This window comes from Pseudochaenichthys georgianus, chromosome 10, assembly GCF_902827115.2.
Source record: "Pseudochaenichthys georgianus chromosome 10, fPseGeo1.2, whole genome shotgun sequence".
Taxonomy (NCBI): Eukaryota; Metazoa; Chordata; class Actinopteri; order Perciformes; family Channichthyidae; genus Pseudochaenichthys; species Pseudochaenichthys georgianus.
The window spans coordinates 21,507,031-21,528,821 of NC_047512.1; the positions used below are offsets into that span (position 1 = coordinate 21,507,031).

Here is a 21,791-nt window from a genome sequence, read left to right on the forward strand (position 1 = left end):
TCATCAGTAATCCATTACAAGCTACACAAAGCTCTGTTGTGAAGTCAAAATCCAGCGCTTTTTTACATATATATTCACCTGTTAATTCACTTCCTGTATTTCCAGAAAATGCGCTAAACCGATCATGTATCAAGGCATGAGCAGAAAAACGGTCCTGCCAGTATCGAAGTAGAATGTTTTGAAGAGGAGGAACCAAACTGCAATGACGACAGGCTCGTGTCCTGCTGAATTTTTACTTTTCACTGACACCATGCGACCCCTTTTCTCACTGCAGAAATGTGAGGCACTTAATACACATTATGGTCAATGGAATTTTGTTTTTAGTTATATCATATGTATTGTATTGTGTTGAAAGAGAGGAGGAGGCTGCCCAGACTTTAAACATTGACTAAAATAACAATTGCCGCTCCCAGCACAAGGACAGCGATTTTTTTCACCGTTGTATTGTATTATCACGCCATTTGATGAAAAAAGACGGTTGATATAGTGAACAAATTGACAATATCAACATGATGCAAAAAAAAAAGCACAATCATTGTCCATATCATTGCCCATGAGGTGACTACGATCATTTAAAAATAAAATGCATCTCCTTTTCAAGTACACTTAAATTACCTCCATGACATATGCTATAATTACCAAGATAAACTATGATGACAAACACAGTATCAAATTATGCAGAAAACAAACCACATTGATATGTTTAGTCAAAAAGCAGTTACAGTTCGTCAACACAGTTTAATCTAAAATATGTCTTACTTCTGCAGATGCCCCCCTCCTGTCAAGAAGCACTAGGTATTTGCAGTTAACAGTTACTACACGAGTCACAATCATCTGTCTCTTAAGAAACTATTTTGATGAATGTAAACTGCAATGAAGTCCTTATTTCTATGCCAAAAGAAATGGAAAACTATAGTAAAATACCTCCAGCGCCACGGACAGAAACACCTTTTTCTGCACCCAGAGGTGTAGGAACTGATTTCGCTTTGACTAACTGCAATAACATAAACTGTACTGTACATAAACCAACTATCCAACAACACAGAAGAAGTATGCAAAACATGGGATTTCAGGCAGATATAATTCATAGACCTCAAGGGCAGATCCTGTTTCTATAAATAAAAGTGTTAAATTGTTATTGTAAGACAAAATACAAAAAATATTTGATATCAACCTGTTTGAATGTAAGTATTCATATTGGCATGACAGTACATGAAAGGTAAGGGAGTTTGAATATGTATTTGTCTTACCTCTGTAGATGTCCCTCTCCTGTCAGGGAGCATCAGTGTGTTGGCATGGCTGCCCGGGACTATAGTAGATCCTATACTCATTCTGGGTCCAACTAACATGTAGCGCTTGTCTCCAGATCTGTACTGGATGCTGTGACACAGTGTCCCATCATAGTTAGTCTCTTGTAGATATTTAGAAGTATAGTCTGTGGACTTAGAGCACTGCATTGCAATCAGCACGATGATGCTGATGAGAAAAAGTGTTGAGACTGAGCCCAAAGTTATCATCAGGTAAAAAGTCACGTTATTATCCTCATCATCCTTTGATGCACTTTTAACATCAGCAGCAGCAAAAGCCTCTCTGGGCTCCACAAGTTTAACAACCACAGTAGCTGTTGCTGACAGGGACACGTTGCCATTGTCTTTCACCAGGATGAGCAGTTTATGCTCAGCCTCGTCTGTCTCTGTGAAGGAGCGAAGTGTTCTGATCTGTCCTGTATAGCGGTCCAAACCAAAGAGACTGTGGGCAGTAACTTCCTGCAGTGAGAACAGTAACCAGCCGTTATATCCTATATCAGCGTCATAGGCTCTGACTTTAGTCACCAAGTGTCCTGCGTTCACATTGCGGGGAATCTCCTCCACACCTTCAGCAGAACCGTTAGAGCTGACCGGATACAGGATGACTGGAGCGTTGTCGTTCTGATCCAGAATGAACACGTGCACTGTGACGTTGCTGCTTAGTGACGGAGCTCCAGAATCTGTGGCGACAACTTGGAACTGGAACGTTTTCAGAGTCTCAAAGTCAAAGCTTTTTAGCGCCAAAATATCTCCAGTTTCAGAGTTGATATTTAAAAATAAAATCACTTTTTTCCCTTCACCATCTCTGAGAATATGATAAGTTACAAGTGCATTATCGTTCTCATCACGATCAAGAGCTTTAACAGAAAACACAGAGGTGCCTGGCTCATTGGCTTCAGTGATATAGAAAGTATATGGACTCAGTGAAAACTCTGGACTGTTGTCATTCACATCTGAAACCACTACATGTATTGTCTTCTCAGATGATAATGGAGGTTCTCCAGCATCTTTTGCAGTTACTGTCAGGACATATTGTGACTGTTTCTCTCTATCCAGGGTGGATTTGGTCACCAATGAAAACATGTTGTCTTGTGAAGATGGTATTAAAGAAAAAGGAGCATCCTCAACTATGGAGCAAATCACTTTTCCATTGAGACCAGAGTCCAAGTCATTTACACTGATAAGGGCTACTGTAGTTCCAGGTCTTGAATCTTCAGGGATAGAGTTTGAAAATGATGTAACCTCAATCTCAGGAGCGTTATCATTAACATCTACTATCTTAATGATGACGCTTTTGTCAGTTGTAAACGGAGCAAGGCCTTTATCTGATGCCTCAATTTCAATTTCATATCTATCTTTTTCTTCATAATTTATTAAACCTTTAACCGTTATCTCGCCTGTTAATGTATTGATATTAAATATGTTTAATATTTTTTGATCAATGCTGTTAGTAAATGAGTAAACTACATCTCCATTTGTTCCTTCATCTAAATCAGTTGCATTCACTTGTATGACTGTTGTGCCTACCGGAGCATTTTCATTGAGCATCACAGAATAACCTTCTCGAGAAAAAACGGGCGCATTATCATTTACATCTAGAACATTTACTACAATATTCATAGTGCCAGATTTCGGAGGTTTACCCCCGTCCAGTGCAGTCAGTACTAATGAATGACATCCTGATGTTTCTCTGTCTAAAGATTTCTGAATAACCAATATTGGTATTTTACCATCGGCTCCTTTATCCTTAACTTCCAAACGGAGGTGATCGTTGGGACTGAGTTTATATTGCTGCACGGAGAAATGTCCACTGTCTGGATCCCGTGAAGGTTTTAACTGAAATCGTGTTCCGGGCAACACGGACTCAAAAATGTCTAAAACTTTCTCATTTTGCGGGAAAATAGGATAATTGTCATTGATATCCATCACCTCCACTCCAACATAATGCACCTCCAGTGGGTTTTCTAGTACAGTTTTAAGATTCATTAAACACGTACTGCTCTGCGCGCACACATCCTCTCTGTCAATCTTCCGGCTCACATACAGGACACCATCGTTTTGATTCACGTGGAAAAGCGGATCCGCATTACTGGAAACAATCCGATACTTCCTGTCTTTCAGTGTGCTTTTATCTAATCCCAGATCTTTCGCTATATTTCCAACCGCAGTTCCTTCGTTAACTTCCTCCGAGATTGAATATCGTATTTGCGCTGAGGCCGCGCTCCACAAAAACACAGCAACCACGCAGCGGAGAAACCATCCTCGCGCCCTCCGCATCTCGCATGTTCTTTGTTCCATGGTTAAACCCGAAATCATCAGTAATCCATTGCAAGCTACACAGCTCTGTTGTGAAGTCAAAATCCAGCGCTTTCTTACATATATATTGACCTGTTAATTCACTTCCTGTATTTCCAGAAAATGCGCTAAACCGATCATGTATCAAGGCATGAGCAGAAAAACGGTCCTGCCAGTATCGAAGTAGAATGTTTTGAAGAGGAGGAACCAAACTGCAATGACGACAGGCTCGTGTCCCGCTGAATTTTTACTTTTCACTGACACCATGCGACCCCTTTTCTCACTGCAGAAATGTGAGGCACTTAATACACATTATGGTCAATGGAATGTTATCTTTAGTTATAGCATATGTATTATATTGTGTTGAAAGAGAGAAGGAGGCTGCCCAGACTTTAGACATTGACTAAAATAACTCTTTCCGCTCCCAGCACCAAGGACAGCGACCTCAATACAGCTCGATTAAAAAAAAAACTTTCTCCGTTGTATTGTATTATCAAGCCACTTGATGAAAAAAGACGGTTGATAGGGAAAAAATAGACGGCTTACGATATATGTAGCAGGAACACTGGGTTCAGGTAATTTTCCCACACTCATCTCTACGCCCTGAACTCACCATCACCTAAAGTAGGTCAACTCCTCCCCCAGAGCCAACCCCTAATTAACTCAGGGGTATTTAAGTCACCTGTGGCATCATGGCAGCCTTTGTTTCGTTTGCTGTCTGCCTGTTGCCACCTTAGGTACATTGTCAGATACTGGATGTCATGTTTGATCAACAGCTTAATATTACTCATGTGCATCTTATCTCAGCACTGAACTACATTAATATACTGTCAGCTTGTATCCTGGTCCACCTGGTGTTCCTTTGGCCAAATGTGATGCCTGAAGTCCTGTTAACCTGGAGAGATGTGTGTTGGTCCTTAGTACTTTAGTATTAATCATACTGAGTGGTAAGTTTACAATTACCTAAGTTATAATATGTAAATGTGTACTTTTGTATTGTAATCTAATGTACAATGTGTTCTTCCTGGTGCAGCTGCTGGTTTGCTATAGTTAGGTTTTGTTTGAATTTAGTTTTGCTGTCTCATATTTAGGATTTTAGTGTATTCGACTGTTTGCTCGTTTGGACCAACTGGATTCTTGTTTCTTCTGCTTTATACTCATTTGTTGTTTCTTTGTCCCTTGTCGTGGAGTTGGAGCCAGCTGTGGTGGAGGCTAGGCCCACAGTCTAATTCCCTTCACGGCTTGTATATAGGAGCACTGGGACACTTTGTAGTGAGTTTTGGTTTGCAGTGAGCACCGGTGGTGGTTAAGTGGGACACAGCCTGTTAGACTGCCTCCCCCGGCTGGCACCTGCCCACTCCCCTTTTCCCCTCATTGACTTTAATCATTTTCTATATAAAGTGTTTTTACCAAGAATAAACAAATACATGTGATTCACATAATGAAATAAACTGTTAAACTGTTTCATTATAATTGAACCACGTCTCTGTCTTGTGTCAGTCACAAACTTGTAGAGCCTTCTTAGTTCTGAGGTGTACATTAAATATCTCCTGCGGGCGAAACTCCCCAGGTGGCGTTGTCAGGCATTTTAGTATTTGGGTGGCTCTGCCTTTAAAAACGACCCCGCCACATATACATGATGCAAAAAAAACAAAAGGCCACAATCATTGTCCATATCATTTGCCCATGAGGTGACTACGATAATTTAAAAGTAAAATGCATCTCCTTTTTCAAGTACACTTAAATTACCTCCATGACATATGCTATAATTACCAAGGTAAACTATGATGAGAAACACAGTATCAAATTATGCAGAAAACAAACCACATTGATATGTTTAGTCAAAAAGCAGTTACAGTTCGTCAACACAGTTTAATCTAAAATATGTCTTACTTCTGCAGATGCCCCCCTCCTGTCAAGAAGCACTAGGTATTTGCAGTTAACAGTTACTACACCAGTCACAATCATCTGTCTCTTAAGAAATTATTTTTGATGAATGTAAACTGCATTGAAGTCCTTATTTCCATGCCAAAATAAATGGAAAACTATAGTAAAATACCTCCAGCACCACACACAGAAACACCTTTTTCTGCACCCAGAGGTGCAGGAACTGATTAAGCTTTGACTAACTGCAATAACATAAACTGTACAAAACCAACTATCCAACAACACAGAAGTATGCAAAACATGAGATTTCAGGCAGATATAATGCATAGACCTCAAGGGCAGATCCTGTTTCTATAAATAAAAGTGTTAAAGTTCTAATGTAAGACCAACTTCAAAAATTATTTGATATCAACCTGTTTAATTGTAAGTATTCATATTGCCATGACAGGACATGAAAGGACAGGAAGCTGGAATATGCATTCATCTTACCTCTGTAGATGTCCCCCTCCTGTCAGGGAGCACCAGTGTGTTGGCATGGCTGCCCGGGACTATAGTAGATCCTATACTCATTCTGGGTCCAACTAACATGTAGCGCTTGTCTCCAGATCTGTACTGGATGCTGTGACACAGTGTCCCATCATAGTTAGTCTCTTGTAGATATTTAGAAGTATAGTCTGTGGACTTAGAGCACTGCATTGCAATCAGCACGATGATGCTGATGAGAAAAAGTGTTGAGACTGAGCCCAAAGTTATCATCAGGTAAAAAGTCACGTTATTATCCTCATCATCCTTTGTTGCACTTTTAACATCAGCAGCAGCAAAAGCCTCTCTGGGCTCCACAAGTTTAACAACCACAGTAGCTGTTGCTGACAGGGACACGTTGCCATTGTCTTTCACCAGGATGAGCAGTTTATGCTCAGCCTCGTCTGTCTCTGTGAATGAGCGAAGTGTTCTGATCTGTCCTGTATAGCGGTCCAAACCAAAGAGACTGTGGGCAGTAACTTCCTGCAGTGAGAACAGTAACCAGCCGTTATATCCTATATCAGCGTCATAGGCTCTGACTTTAGTCACCAAGTGTCCTGCGTTCACATTGCGGGGAATCTCCTCCACACCTTCAGCAGAACCGTTAGAGCTGACCGGATACAGGATGACTGGAGCGTTGTCGTTCTGATCCAGAATGAACACGTGCACTGTGACGTTGCTGCTTAGCGACGGAGCTCCAGAATCTGTGGCGACAACTTGGAACTGGAACGTTTTCAGAGTCTCAAAGTCAAAGCTTTTTAGTGCCAAAATATCTCCAGTTTCAGAGTTGATATTTAAAAATGAGGTCAATTTATTTGCTTCTCTGCCATCTCTGAGGATATGATATGAAATGACAGCGTTATCGCTTTCATCACGATCAGAAGCTCTAACTGAAAATACTGAGGCTCCAGGACTGTTATTCTCGGTGATATAAAATACATAGGGGCTTGTTAAAAACTCTGGATTGTTGTCATTTACATCTGATACTACGACACTCATGGTCTTTTCAGTTGAAAAGGACGGATCACCTGTGTCTTTAGCGACAATTGTAAATTCAAAGTGGGCAACCATTTCCCTATCCAGTTGAGACCTGGTTACTACGGCGTACATGTTTTCCTGTAACGATGGAGATAAAGTAAAAGGAACATCCTCCTTGATGGTGCAAATGACTTTTCCATTGATTCCAGAGTCTAAATCCCTAACACTAATCAGGGCTACAGTAGTTCCTATCTTTGAATCCTCCTTGATAGAGCTAGAAAATGATGTTACTTCTATCTCAGGTGCATTGTCGTTAACATCAATAACTGTTATCATAACACTTTTGTCAGTTGTTAGAGGAACTTGTCCTTTATCGGACGCTTGAATGTCAATATCATAACTTTTAGTTTTCTCGAAGTCTATTTTACCGATGACTTTAATTTCACCAGTGTTTGCGTCTATTTTAAAGACATCTTTTAATTTTGCATCAACTTCGTTACCAAATGAATATATTATTTCACTATTTGCACCCTTGTCCAAATCTGTTGCATTTAACTGAATGACTACAGTGTCAACGGGAACGCTTTCTTGTAGAGTTGCAGAATAAACCTCTTTTGTAAACACAGGGGAGTTGTCATTAACATCAAGCACATCCACAGTAATTTCTATAGCGCCAGATTTCGCAGGTTTTCCTCCATCCACTGCTGTAAGACGCAGTTTGTGTTTCCCGGCTGTTTCTCTATCTAGCTGTTTCTGCAGGACTAAAAATGGTACTTTACGGTCCTCGCCTCTATCCTTCACTTCTAATCTAAAATGCTCGTTATGGCTGAGTCGATATTGCTGAATGGATAACTGGCCAACGTCGGGGTCACGCGCAGCCTGTAGTTGAAATCTCGCCCCTGGTAAAGCCGACTCAGAGATTTCAAGCCGTTTCTCTTTCTCCGTAAAAACAGGCGTGTGGTCATTTATATCTAGTATTTCCACCGCCACGTAGTGGATCTCCAGCGGGTTTTCTAGCACAGTTTTGAGGTTGATCAAACACGGGCTGGTCCGGTCGCACACCTCCTCCCTATCTATTCTTTTTTTAACATACAATATACCATCATTTTGATTCACTTCAAACAGGGGCTCAGTTGAGCCTGACACAATGCGATATCCTCTGTCTGTGAGTGCACTCTTATCGAGACCCAAATCCTTCGCTATATTCCCGACCACGGTTCCATCTTGAACCTCCTCAGATATTGAATATCTGATCTGTGCTGTAGCTCCTCTCCATAATATATCCAAAACAACCATCAAGGCAAACCAAAATTGTCGCGGCGTCCGTGCTTTTAGTCCTCTTTGTTCCATGGCTCGTATCGGCGATAAAGAACAGTCCATTAACTACGTCTTGAAATAAATGAAACTTAATCCGCCATCTTTCTTCACAATATCCAACGTCTGCTTTTACAAAAACGGTCGAAAATGAAACACTCGTTGGTGGCAATTGCGATCTTATTCGCTCAAGTATGCTCTGCACAATGCAAGGACTCGATCCACATACAGCTCGTGACGTAAAGTGCTACCAGTCACAGAAACACTGAGCTACACTGACACCAAGCGTTAGAATCGTTATTATTATTATTATTATTATTATTATTATTATTATTATTATTATAATATGTTAGTGTTAAGTTAACACATGACATATAATCTTCAAATGTTCAGAAGTGATATGAGACATACACTTATATATAACTGTTTAACAGATAAGCTTTAGTAGTGGAATCGATCCTGCTATTGTTTAACTTCTAAGTAATTACATTCAATATATTTTAGAATTGATAGGAATTATACAGATTATAATTAATTTCAATACATAAATTAAAAAAATATGAGTATTTCAATAAAATCAAATAGATTTAAATGCTTAAAAATAAACTCTACCATGATTCATTTCTGTGAGTGCACGATCCTTTTATTTACATCTCATCTATTCCAGGATATTACTAAAGCTCTTGAACTGCAGCTGTCAACACGTATTAAAGCACACAAGTTGCAAGCCCCATAACACATGATAAAAATCACTTGGTAGTTGAAAAACAAAAACAGAATGAAGACTCTGCTCTCAATCTATGTTGTAGTACACACCATTTTAAACTAATCACAATGCCAGTGTTAATGCTGATCGTGAGTAATGTATCGCTTCTCTGCTATTTAATTATTGCTATTTGCAGTGTAATGTAAAGTATTTCCGCTTTAGAGGGGGGGTTTCACACATAGTATTAAGTATGCAGGGGATGCGAAAATCAAAACATCCAAAAATATTTATCTTACCTCTGTAGATGTTCCCCTCCTGTCAGGGAGCACCAGTGTGTTGGCATGGCTGCCCGGGACTATAGTAGATCCTATACTCATTCTGGGTCCAACTAACATGTAGCGCTTGTCTCCAGATCTGTACTGGATGCTGTGACACAGTGTCCCATCATAGTTAGTCTCTTGTAGATATTTAGAAGTATAGTCTGTGGACTTAGAGCACTGCATTGCAATCAGCACGATGATGCTGATGAGAAAAAGTGTTGAGACTGAGCCCAAAGTTATCATCAGGTAAAAAGTCACGTTATTATCCTCATCATCCTTTGATGCACTTTTAACATCAGCAGCAGCAAAAGCCTCTCTGGGCTCCACAAGTTTAACAACCACAGTAGCTGTTGCTGACAGGGACACGTTGCCATTGTCTTTCACCAGGATGAGCAGTTTATGCTCAGCCTCGTCTGTCTCTGTGAATGAGCGAAGTGTTCTGATCTGTCCTGTATAGCGGTCCAAACCAAAGAGACTGTGGGCAGTAACTTCCTGCAGTGAGAACAGTAACCAGCCGTTATATCCTATATCAGCGTCATAGGCTCTGACTTTAGTCACCAAGTGTCCTGCGTTCACATTGCGGGGAATCTCCTCCACACCTTCAGCAGAACCGTTAGAGCTGACCGGATACAGGATGACTGGAGCGTTGTCGTTCTGATCCAGAATGAACACGTGCACTGTGACGTTGCTGCTTAGTGACGGAGCTCCAGAATCTGTGGCAACAACTTGGAACTGGAACGTTTTCAGAGTCTCAAAGTCAAAGCTTTTTAGCGCCAAAATATCTCCAGTTTCAGAGTTGATATTTAAAAATGACGTCACTTTGTTTCCTTCACCATCTCTGAGGATATGATAGGTTATTCGTGCATTATCGTTCTCATCACGATCAAGAGCTTTAACAGAAAACACAGAGGTGCCTGGCTCATTGGCTTCAGTGATATAGAAAGTATATGGACTCAGTGAAAACTCTGGACTGTTGTCATTCACATCTGAAACCACTACATGTATTGTCTTCTCAGATGATAATGGAGGTTCACCAGCATCTTTTGCAGTTATTGTCAGGACATATTGTGACTGTTTCTCTCTATCCAGGGGGGATTTGGTGACCAATGAAAACATGTTATCTTTTGAGGATGGGGATAAAGTAAATTGTACATCGTTATTTACAGCGCAAAACACTTTTCCATTGAGACCAGAGTCCAAGTCATTTACACTGATAAGGGCTACTGTAGTTCCAGGTCTTGAATCTTCAGGGATCGAGCTTGAAAATGAGGTAACTTCAATCTCAGGTGCGTTATCATTAACATCTACTATCTTAATGATGACGCTTTTGTCTGTTATAAAAGGAGCAAGGCCTTTATCTGATGCCTCAATTTCAATTTCGTATCTGTCTTTCTCCTCATAGTCTATTAATCCTTTTACCTTTATCTCTCCTGTTAAAGCATTGATATCAAAAAGGTTTAAAATATTTAGATTCATACTGTTGCTCAATGAGTAAACTACATCTCCGTTGGGTCCTTCATCCAAATCAGTTGCATTCACTTGTATGACTGTTGTGCCTACCGGAGCATTTTCAATGAGCATCACAGAATAAACATCTTTAGAGAAAACAGGCGCATTATCATTTACATCTAGAACATTCACTACAATATTCATGGTGCCAGATTTTGGAGGTTTTCCTCCATCCATAGCAGTCAACAATAATGAGTGGCTCTTTGCCCTTTCCCTATCCAAGGATTTTTGTACAACCAATATTGGTATTTTACCATCTTCTCCTTTATCCTTAACTTCCAAACGGAAGTGATCGTTTTGGCTGAGTTTATATTGCTGCACGGAGAAATGTCCACTGTCTGGATCCCGTGAAGGTTTTAGTTGAAACCGTGCTCCGGGCAACACGGACTCAGATATTTCCAACCGTTTCTCTTTTTCTGGAAAACTAGGAGAATGGTCATTTATATCCAGCACTTCCACACCAACATAATGCACCTCCAAAGGGTTTTCCAGCACGGTTTTCAGATTCATTAAACACGTACTGCTCTGCGCGCACACCTCCTCTCTGTCAATCTTCCGGCTCACATACAGGACACCATCGTTCTGATTCACGTGGAAAAGCGGATCCGCATTACTGGAAACAATCCGATACTTCCTGTCTTTCAGTGTGCTTTTATCTAATCCCAGATCTTTCGCTATATTTCCAACCGCAGTTCCTTCGTTAACTTCCTCCGAGATTGAATATCGTATTTGCGCTGAGGCCGCGCTCCACAAAAGCACAGCAACCACGCAGCGGAGAAACCATCCTCGCGCCCTCCGCATCTCGCATGTTCTTTGTTCCATGGTTAAACCCGAAATCATCAGTAATCCATTACAAGCTACACAAAGCTCTGTTGTGAAGTCAAAATCCAGCGCTTTCTTACATATATATTGACCTGTTAATTCACTTCCTGTATTTCCAGAAAATGCGCTAAACCGATCATGTATCAAGGCATGAGCAGAAAAACGGTCCTGCAAGTATCGAAGTAGAATGTTTTGAAGAGGAGGAACCAAACTGCAATGACGACAGGCTCGTGTCCTGCTGAATTTTTACTTTTCACTGACACCATGCGACCCCTTTTCTCACTGCAGAAATGTGAGGCATGTAATACACATTATGGTCAATGGTATGTTATCTTTAGTTATAGCATATGTATTATATTGTGTTGAAAGAGAGAAGGAGGCTGCCCAGACTTTAAACATTGACTAAAATAACTCTTTCCGCTCCCAGCACCAAGGACAGCGACCTCAATACAGCTCGATTAAAAAAAAAAGTTTCTCCGTTGTATTGTATTATCAAGCCACTTGATGAAAAAAGACGGTTGATAGGGAAAAAATAGACGGCTTACGATATATATGTTGCAGGAACACTGGGTTCAGGTAACTGTCCCACACTCATCTCTACGCCCTGAACTCACCATCACCTAAAGTAGGTCAACTCCTCCCCCAGAGCCAACCCCTAATTAACTCATTGGTATTTAATGCACCTGTGGCATCATGGCAGCCTTTGTTTCGTTTGCTGTCTGCCTGTTGCCACATGGCCACCTTAGGATAGGTACATTGTCAGATACTGGATGTCATGTTTGATCAACAGCTTAATATTACTCATGTGCATCTTATCTCAGCACTGAACTACATTAATATACTGTGAGTGTGTATCCTGGTCCACCTGGTGTTCCTTTGGCCAAATGTGATGCCTGAAGTCCTGTTAACCTGGAGAGATGTGTGTTGGTCCTTAGTACTTTAGTATTAATCATACTGAGGAAGTTTACAATTACCTAAGTTAAAATATGTAAATGTGTACTTTTGTATTGTAATCTAATGTACAATTTGTTCTTCCTACTAGGTGGTGCAGCTGCTGGTTTGCTATAGTTAGGTTTTGTTTGAATTTAGTTTTGCTGTCTCATATTTAGGATTTTAGTGTATTCGACTGTTTGCTCGTTTGGACCAACTGGATACTTGTTTGTTCTGCTTTATACTCATTTGTTGTTTCTTTGCTCCTTGTAGTGGAGTTGGAGCCAGCTGTGGTGGAGGCTAGGCCCACAGTCTAATTCCCTTCACGGCTTGTATATAGGAGCACTGGGACACACTTTGTAGTGAGTTTTGGTTTGCAGTGAGCACCGGTGGTGGGTAAGTGGGACACAGCCTGTTAGACTGCCTCCCCTGGCTGGCACCTGAGGGCCGTACAAGTTATTGACCTCTGCTTAAAAAAACTAAAATCACAGCCCATTCATTTCATTCTGTGCAAAGAAAAAGCAACCTCTTAATACAGATATCTCACTATGACTCGCGTATGCATGCACGTGCAGGGTGTGGCGTGCTCCCCTGGGAAGATTTTTTTTAAATGTTGAAGTTAAAAGCATCAATCTGGTGCACTTTGAGAGCAACATTAGGAGATCTATGGACACATCTCTCAACACCCAAACACAACTGTAAGCAGATTTTCTTTAATTTATGGATATTTGACAAATCACTCTCCTTTCAAACTGTATTCTTCTTTATTAATAACTGTCATATAGTATTTTATACCTGTTTACTTTATTCTCTTATTTTTTTTATAACTATAATGATCATATAAAGATGTACCTTTACCTCACTGGTTGTAGAAAAAGCTTCTTGTATTCGTTAGCATAGCTAGCTAACCAGATGCTAATGATAACAACACAGTTATTGACTGTCTGATCAGTATGACAGATGAGCAGATCGCCACTGGGCTTTCAACTAAAGACACAGACACGCAGAAACTGCGGCATGTGTATGGACTTATCGGTACTGCAATTTCTGGAGTGGCGTTCTGGTGCTCTCCGTCAGAACTGCACCCCTGTCAGTCGAGACATATACCACGTGATGACACGTTAGGCTCGTGTTGTGTTCAAGGACCCTGACCTTGGCCAGGAAAAACAGGCACTCGCTTGTTTAATTTGTTTGAGGTCTAGATTTCTTTCATTTTTTTAATTTTTTGCGTGTGTTTATAAATTACCTCGAGGGCCGTACCAAATTGTCTCGCGGGCCGTATACGGCCCGGAGGCCGGAGGTTCCTCACCCCTGCTATAGAGTCACAATCATCCATCTCTTAAACTATTTTGATGAATGTAAACTGCAATGAAGTCCTTATTTCTATGCCAAAATAAATGGAAAACTATAGTACAATACTTCAGGGACTGGTCAGCTTTCTGTCCCCAGAGTCAGAACTAAACATGGAGAAGCAGCGTTCAGTTATTATGCTCCAAATATCTGGAACAAACTCCCTGAAACCTGCAGGTCCGCTGCAACTCTGACTACTTTTAAATCCAGCAAGAAGACTTTTCTTTTTGCCGCTGCTTTTAATTGAACTATTCATATCTTATACTGCACTGTAACTTTTATCCATGTATTTTTTCTTTTAATGTTTATTTTATTAGCTTTTCTTTTTAATGACTGATTTTAATGACATTTTCTTAATGTCTTTCATTTTTTGTAAAGCACTTTGAATTGCCTTGTGTTGAAAAGTGCTATATAAATAAACTTGCCTTGCCTTACAGCAACACCTTTTTCTGCACCCAGAGGTGTAGGAACTGATTTCGCTTTGACGAACTGCAATAATAAACTGTACAAAACCAACTATCCAACAACACAGAAGAAGTATGCAAAACATGGGATTTCAGGCAGATATAATTCATTCACCTCAAGGGCAGATCCTGTTTCTATAAATAAAAGTGTTTACATTTGAATGTAAGACAAGATGCACCAATTATTTGATATCAACCTGTTTGAATGTAAGTATTCCTATTGCCATGACAATATGAAAAGTAAGGGAGTTTGAATATGCATTCGTCTTACCTCTGTAGATGTTCCCCTCCTGTCAGGGAGCACCAGTGTGTTGGCATGACTACCCGGGACTATAGTAGATCCTATACTCATTCTGGGTCCAACTAACATGTAGCGCTTGTCTCCAGATCTGTACTGGATGCTGTGACACAGTGTCCCATCATAGTTAGTCTCTTGTAGATATTTAGAAGTATAGTCTGTGGACTTAGAGCACTGCATTGCAATCAGCACGATGATGCTGATGAGAAAAAGTGTTGAGACTGAGCCCAAAGTTATCATCAGGTAAAAAGTCACGTTATTATCCTCATCATCCTTTGATGCACTTTTAACATCAGCAGCAGCAAAAGCCTCTCTGGGCTCCACAAGTTTAACAACCACAGTAGCTGTTGCTGACAGGGACACGTTGCCATTGTCTTTCACCAGTATGAGCAGTTTATGCTCAGCCTCGTCTGTCTCTGTGAATGAGCGAAGTGTTCTGATCTGTCCTGTATAGCGGTCCAAACCAAAGAGACTGTGGGCAGTAACTTCCTGCAGTGAGAACAGTAACCAGCCGTTATATCCTATATCAGCGTCATAGGCTCTGACTTTAGTCACCAAGTGTCCTGCGTTCACATGGCGGGGAATCTCCTCCACACCTTCAGCAGAACCATTAGAGCTGACCGGATACAGGATGACTGGAGCGTTATCGTTCTGATCCAGAATGAACACGTGCACTGTGACGTTGCTGCTTAGTGACGGAGTTCCAGAATCTGTGGCGACAACTTGGAACTGGAACGTTTTCAGAGTCTCAAAGTCAAAGCTTTTTAGCGCCAAAATATCTCCAGTTTCAGAGTTGATATTTAAAAATGAGGTAAATTTATTTGCTTCTCTGCCATCTCTGAGGATATGATATGAAATGACAGCGTTATCGCTTTCATCACGATCAGAAGCTCTAACTGAAAATACTGAGGCTCCAGGACTGTTATTCTCGGTGATATAAAATACATAGGGGCTTGTTAAAAACTCTGGATTGTTGTCATTTACATCTGATACTACGACACTCATGGTCTTTTCAGTTGAAAAGGACGGATCACCTGTGTCTTTAGCGACAATTGTAAATTCAAAGTGGGCAACCATTTCCCTATCCAGTTGAGACCTGGTTACTACGGCGTACATGTTTTCCTGTAACGATGGAGATAAAGTAAAAGGAACATCCTCCTTGATGGTGCAAATGACTTTCCATTGATTCCAGAGTCTAAATCCCTAACACTAATCAGGGCTACAGTAGTTCCTATCTTTGAATCCTCCTTGATAGAGCTAGAAAATGATGTTACTTCTATCTCAGGTGCATTGTCGTTAACATCAATAACTGTTATCATAACACTTTTGTCAGTTGTTAGAGGAACTGGTCCTTTATCGGACGCCTGAATGTCAATTTCATAACTTTTACTTTTCTCGAAGTCTATTTTACCGATGACTTTAATTTCACCAGTGTTTGCGTCTATTTTAAAGATATCCTTTAATTTTGCATCAACTTCGTTACCAAATGAATATATTATTTCACTATTTGCACTCTGGTCCAAATCTGTTGCATTTAACTGAATGACTACAGTGTCAACGGGAACGCTTTCTTTTAGTGTTGCAGAATAAACCTCTTTTGTAAACACAGGGGAGTTGTCATTAACATCAAGCACATCCACAGTAATTTCTATAGCGCCAGATTTCGCAGGTTTTCCTCCATCCACTGCTGTAAGACGCAGTTTGTGTTTCCCGGCTGTTTCTCTATCTAGCTGTTTCTGCAGGACTAAAAATGGAACTTTAAGGTCTTCGCCTCTATCCTTCACTTCTAATCTAAAATGCTCGTTATGGCTGAGTCGATATTGCTGAATGGATAACTGGCCAACGTCGGGGTCACGCGCAGCCTGTAGTTGAAATCTCGCCCCTGGTAAAGCCGACTCAGAGATTTCAAGCCGTTTCTCTTTCTCCGTAAAAACAGGCGTGTGGTCATTTATATCTAGTATTTCCACCGCCACGTAGTGGATCTCCAGCGGGTTTTCTAGCACAGTTTTGAGGTTGATCAAACACGGGCTGGTCCGGTCGCACACCTCCTCCCTATCTATTCTTTTTTTAACATACAATATACCATCATTTTGATTCACTTCAAACAGGGGCTCAGTTGAGCCTGACACAATGCGATACCCTCTGTCTGTGAGTGCACTCTTATCGAGCCCCAAATCCTTCGCTATATTCCCGACCACGGTTCCATCTTGAACCTCCTCAGATATTGAATATCTGATCTGTGCTGTAGCTCCTCTCCATAATATGTCCAAAACAACCATCAAGGCAAACCAAAATTGTCGCGGGGTCCGTGATTTGCGTCCTCTTTGTTCCATGGCTCGTATGGGCGATAAAGAACAGTCCATTAACTACGTCTTGAAATAAATGAAACTTAATCCGCCATCTTTCTTCACAACATCCAATGTCTGCTTTTAGAAAAACGGTTGAAAATTAAACACTCGTTGGTGGCAATTGCGATCTTATTCGCTCAAGTATGCTCTGCAAAATGCAAGGACTCGATCCACATACAGCTCGTGACGTAAAGTGCTACCAGTCACAGAAACACTGAGCTACACTGACACCAAGCGTGAGAATCGTTATTATTATAATATGTTAGTGTTAAGTTAACACATGAAATATAATCTTCAAATGTTCAGAAGTGATATGAGACATACACTTATTACTGTTTAACAGTGGGGATAAGCTTTATTAGTGGAATCAACCACGATCCTTTTATTTACATCTCATCTATTCCAGGATATTACTAAAGCTCTTGAACTGCATCTGTCAACACGTAGTGAAGCACACAAGTTGCAAGCCCCATAACACATGATACAAATCACTTGGCAGATGAAAAACAAAAACAGAATGAAGACTGCTCTCAATCTAAGTTGTAGTACACACACTTTTAAACTAATCACAATGCCAGTGTTAATGCTGATCGTGAGTAATGTATCGCTTCTCTGCTATTTAATTATTGCTATTTGCAGTGTAATGTAAAGTATTTCCGCTTTAGAGGGGGGGTTTCACACATAGTATTAAGTATGCAGGGGATGTGAAAATCAAAACATCCAAAAACATGTATCTTACCTCTGTAGATGTCCCCCTCCTGTCAGGGAGCACCAGTGTGTTGGCATGGCTGCCCGGGACTATAGTAGATCCTATACTCATTCTGGGTCCAACTAACATGTAGCGCTTGTCTCCAGATCTGTACTGGATGCTGTGACACAGTGTCCCATCATAGTTAGTCTCTTGTAGATATTTAGAAGTATAGTCTGTGGACTTAGAGCACTGCATTGCAATCAGCACGATGATGCTGATGAGAAAAAGTGTTGAGACTGAGCCCAAAGTTATCATCAGGTAAAAAGTCACATTATTATCCTCATCATCCTTTGATGCACTTTTAACATCAGCAGCAGCAAAAGCCTCTCTGGGCTCCACAAGTTTAACAACCACAGTAGCTGTTGCTGACAGGGACACGTTGCCATTGTCTTTCACCAGGATGAGCAGTTTATGCTCAGCCTCGTCTGTCTCTGTGAATGAGCGAAGTGTTCTGATCTGTCCTGTATAGCGGTCCAAACCAAAGAGACTGTGGGCAGTAACTTCCTGCAGTGAGAACAGTAACCAGCCGTTATATCCTATATCAGCGTCATAGGCTCTGACTTTAGTCACCAAGTGTCCTGCGTTCACATTGCGGGGAATCTCCTCCACACCTTCAGCAGAACCGTTAGAGCTGACCGGATACAGGATGACTGGAGCGTTGTCGTTCTGATCCAGAATGAACACGTGCACTGTGACGTTGCTGCTTAGTGACGGAGTTCCAGAATCTGTGGCGACAACTTGGAACTGGAACGTTTTCAGAGTCTCAAAGTCAAAGCTTTTTAGCGCCAAAATATCTCCAGTTTCAGAGTTGATATTTAGGAAAGACATTATGTCATTTTGACTGCCTTGTCTCACTATACTATACGAAATAGCTGAATTGTCATTCAAGTCATTGTCTCTTGCGCTTACAGAGAAAATAGCATTTCCAGGAACGTTATTTTCAACCAGATAAAATTCCAAAGAGGTTTGGTTGAAGTGAGGAGAGTTGTCGTTTATATCTGATATCTGAATGTTGAGAGTTTTAAATGTAGATAAGGCGGGTTCACCACAATCAGTGGCCTTTATTGTTATTTCATAATGTGACACCTGCTCTCGATCCAATAATCCCTTAGTGACAACCGAGTAAGTATTTTCCTTATAGGAGGGCTTTAATTCAAAGGGTACGTCATTAGATATCTGTGATATTATTTTCCCATTTACACCGGAGTCTACATCCGTTGCACTTATAAGTGAAATAATTGTTCCTGGCTTTGAGTCTTCAGACACTGTATTTGACAATGATGTGACTTCTATTTCCGGTGGATTATCGTTAACGTCTATTATCTTAATAATTACTCTACACTCACCTGTCAGTGGTGGTGTTCCTTTATCTGATGCTTCAATGTCCAGTTCATATATATCGATTTCTTCATAATCCACTACTCCTTTAACTTTGATTTCTCCAGTTAATTTATTCAATTCAAAAGTGTCATATACTTTACGCCTCAAGGTTTTTCCTAGGCTGTATTCGACTTCCCCATTAGTGTATTCGTCCAGATCCGTTGCATTCATCCTAAATATTGAAGTACTGAGTGCAATATTTTCGTGTATTGAAATGTGGTAAATCTCCTGATTAAACATCGGACGATTATCATTAATATCAAGAACAATAATAGAAACATTAAGTGTGCCTGATTTTGGAGGTTTACCTCCATCAACTGCAGTAACCAGCAGCGTGTGTTTGTTCTTTTGTTCTCTGTCCAACGATTTCTTCAGAACTAGAAATGGTATCTTACCGGCATCGCTTTGACGGACATTAACTTCGAAATGTTCATTTGACGTTAAAGTGTATGTACGAATAGAGTTAACTCCAGCATCGGGGTCGCGAGCAGTATGCAGTTGAAATCGCTTTCCTGGTAATGTGTGCTCAGCTATTTCAAATATCTGTTCCCTTTCAGGAAAACTAGGAGAGTGGTCATTTACATCGGTAATTTCTACAATTACGTAGTGTATTTCCAAAGGAGATTCAACGAGGATTTTGAGCTCCATAAGGCAGGCACCGCCTCCCTGACACAGCTCCTCTCTGTCAATGTGCTTGTTGACGTACAGAGCCCCATTATCCTGGTTTACTTCAAAAATAGCGTCCTTACTTCCAGACACAACGCGGAACCGTCGAGCAATCAAAGAGGGGATTTCAACACCAAGATCCTTGGCCACATTTCCAACAACTGTGCCTTCTCTTACCTCCTCTGGAATAGAGTAGCGTATCTGAGCCAAAGCCTGATTTCCGAACAGCAGGGGTAAAGCCAAATAAAAAGCAAACCAGGAGCAGTCCTTTGTCCGAGGTTTTGTATCGTTCCCCATCATTATCCAACAACACATTCACCAACAGGAGCCGGTTACTTGGAAAAATTGTTATTTAAATCCATCCCGCTGAATAACGCGATTTGCAAGAGGCGACGTGTGAACGACTGGTTTGCTTGATTGAGATACCTTCTTTAGTCATTTCAGTCAGAAACAAAAGCCTTGGAAGGGGAGGTTCAAAGTCGTGTCTGGTTTCCCAATGTAATAGTGACACCCAGAGGCAATTCAAAATAAACTGTACTATATGCTTAGGTAACAAAACGTTTCCCGAAAAAGCTGATATAAATAACCATACATTAAGGAACAATACCAACATCATTTCATGTAATTAAAGAAATTGATTAGTTGCACTTTTGTAGAGCCATATTAATTCAGACTGTTACATTGTCATAGAGTCTTAGGAATAATAAAAGCAATACTTCTCAATACGTTTTTTTAACACTGCAAATTAGTTTGACATAATCACGAGTTTCAGCCTCATGGGAAGCAACCACTTCAACTAAAACAACACTCTGTTTCAAAACAACTAAGACCATGAATACGTAACGAATCCTGAACTCTATATTATCACTTTCAATCAATGGTTTGTCAGTACTTGGAATATTCTCAGCCACAAATTTGAAAACATATTTGCTCAAATATTTCTAAATAAATACCTTTGTGGGACTTTCTTGTTAAATAGCAGGAACATGGTATCTTCAGCCCCATGGACAGCGGTCATAATCAGGGAAATGGTTGTCATTATAATGTGACGGGGTCAGTTTTAATGGGATCTGATATGTTTTTATATTAAGTATTGCTGTGTTTTAATTGTGTGAGTTCGTAGCAACATCATTTCAATGTCCCACTGCCCCTGAACTAAGCAGTGCAGCATGGAACCGCAGCAGCAATGAGCGCATTGCGCAATCCGTGTGCACACAGAGCAGGCAGGAAGCAACGAGCAAGGCCAGGGCTGCAGTCGGATAGTTTAAAAATCAGCTCCTAAGTTCTAACCCTATCTCCTATTCCTTGACCTCTGAGTGAAACGTCACGGGGTTAAGGGATAGTGGATAGGAGAATTCAAAAGGACTTAGGAGAAGAGACTGCGGTTCTTTAGAGAATCCGAATGCACTTTCACTATCCGACGTGTTTATGATGCGCCAGCGGACGTCATTGTGTGCGTCTGCTGCTGTGGGGAAACCATGGAAACCACAGTTTTCTATACAACGGACTACAACATGGATGTTTAATAAGAACGAGGGACTACTGTGAACTCATCTAGAGACTCTGCACCGTGCTCTGATGCTGCTGCTTTGCTTTATGAACGTGGACAACAGAGAAACATATTCTTCATGACCAAAGTTGGAATTGAAATAAAAAAGGAAAGTAAAACTTATGCTCGTCACCCTCTCCCTCCGGTCCACATTAATACAAATGATCCCAATACGTATGATTGTATGAACTAAAGATCTTAAAATCAATACAGATGTATTTATTATGAACGTTAGTCCTTAACATCTATCACTGTGTATATCACCATTCAAACATCTTTTAAAAGTCGAACAAACCCCACACAGCTCAGTAAAGACTGAAATGTTGACTTTATTTGATAATTTCAGTGAAAACTAACGTTCATATTTCTCTTTTTGATTATAATACTGATGAACG

General features: G+C 40.6%; 5 protein-coding genes across 5 annotated transcripts in view; all 5 read right to left on the minus strand.

The window, feature by feature from the left end:
• The window catches only part of LOC117453422 (protocadherin alpha-3-like), a 4,584-nt gene extending 816 nt beyond the window's left edge, over positions 1-3,768 (minus strand). The window contains exon 1 of the mRNA XM_034092241.2: positions 1,251-3,768. Within this exon, the coding sequence (XP_033948132.2) occupies positions 1,251-3,623 (2,373 nt within the window). The 5' untranslated portion in view covers positions 3,624-3,768. The remainder of the gene's footprint in view (positions 1-1,250) is intronic.
• A 2,201-nt stretch (positions 3,769-5,969) lies between these two features.
• LOC117454366 (protocadherin alpha-8-like) lies at positions 5,970-8,494 on the minus strand. The gene has a single exon (XM_034093582.2). The coding sequence runs from the start codon at positions 8,367-8,369 to the stop codon at positions 5,970-5,972; it is 2,400 nt and encodes a 799-aa protein (XP_033949473.1). The 5' UTR covers positions 8,370-8,494.
• Positions 8,495-9,296: 802 nt separating this feature from the next.
• LOC117454367 (protocadherin alpha-3-like) lies at positions 9,297-11,791 on the minus strand. Its single transcript, XM_034093583.2, has one exon. The coding sequence runs from the start codon at positions 11,676-11,678 to the stop codon at positions 9,297-9,299; it is 2,382 nt and encodes a 793-aa protein (XP_033949474.1). The 5' UTR covers positions 11,679-11,791.
• Positions 11,792-14,371: 2,580 nt separating this feature from the next.
• LOC117453423 (protocadherin alpha-8-like) lies at positions 14,372-17,143 on the minus strand. Its single transcript, XM_034092242.2, is given in 3 exon segments — positions 14,372-14,389; positions 14,676-15,877; positions 15,880-17,143. Coding segments are annotated over 3 exon segments (2,406 nt in total). The 5' UTR covers positions 17,066-17,143.
• A 304-nt stretch (positions 17,144-17,447) lies between these two features.
• On the minus strand, positions 17,448-20,256 carry LOC117453424 (protocadherin alpha-8-like). Its single transcript, XM_034092244.1, has 2 exons — positions 17,790-20,256; positions 17,448-17,483 (listed from the first exon to the last, which is right to left on the minus strand). Exons 1-2 carry the CDS (start codon positions 20,160-20,162, stop codon positions 17,448-17,450), a joined length of 2,409 nt encoding a protein of 802 aa, XP_033948135.1. The 5' UTR covers positions 20,163-20,256.
• Positions 20,257-21,791: the final 1,535 nt, after the last annotated feature.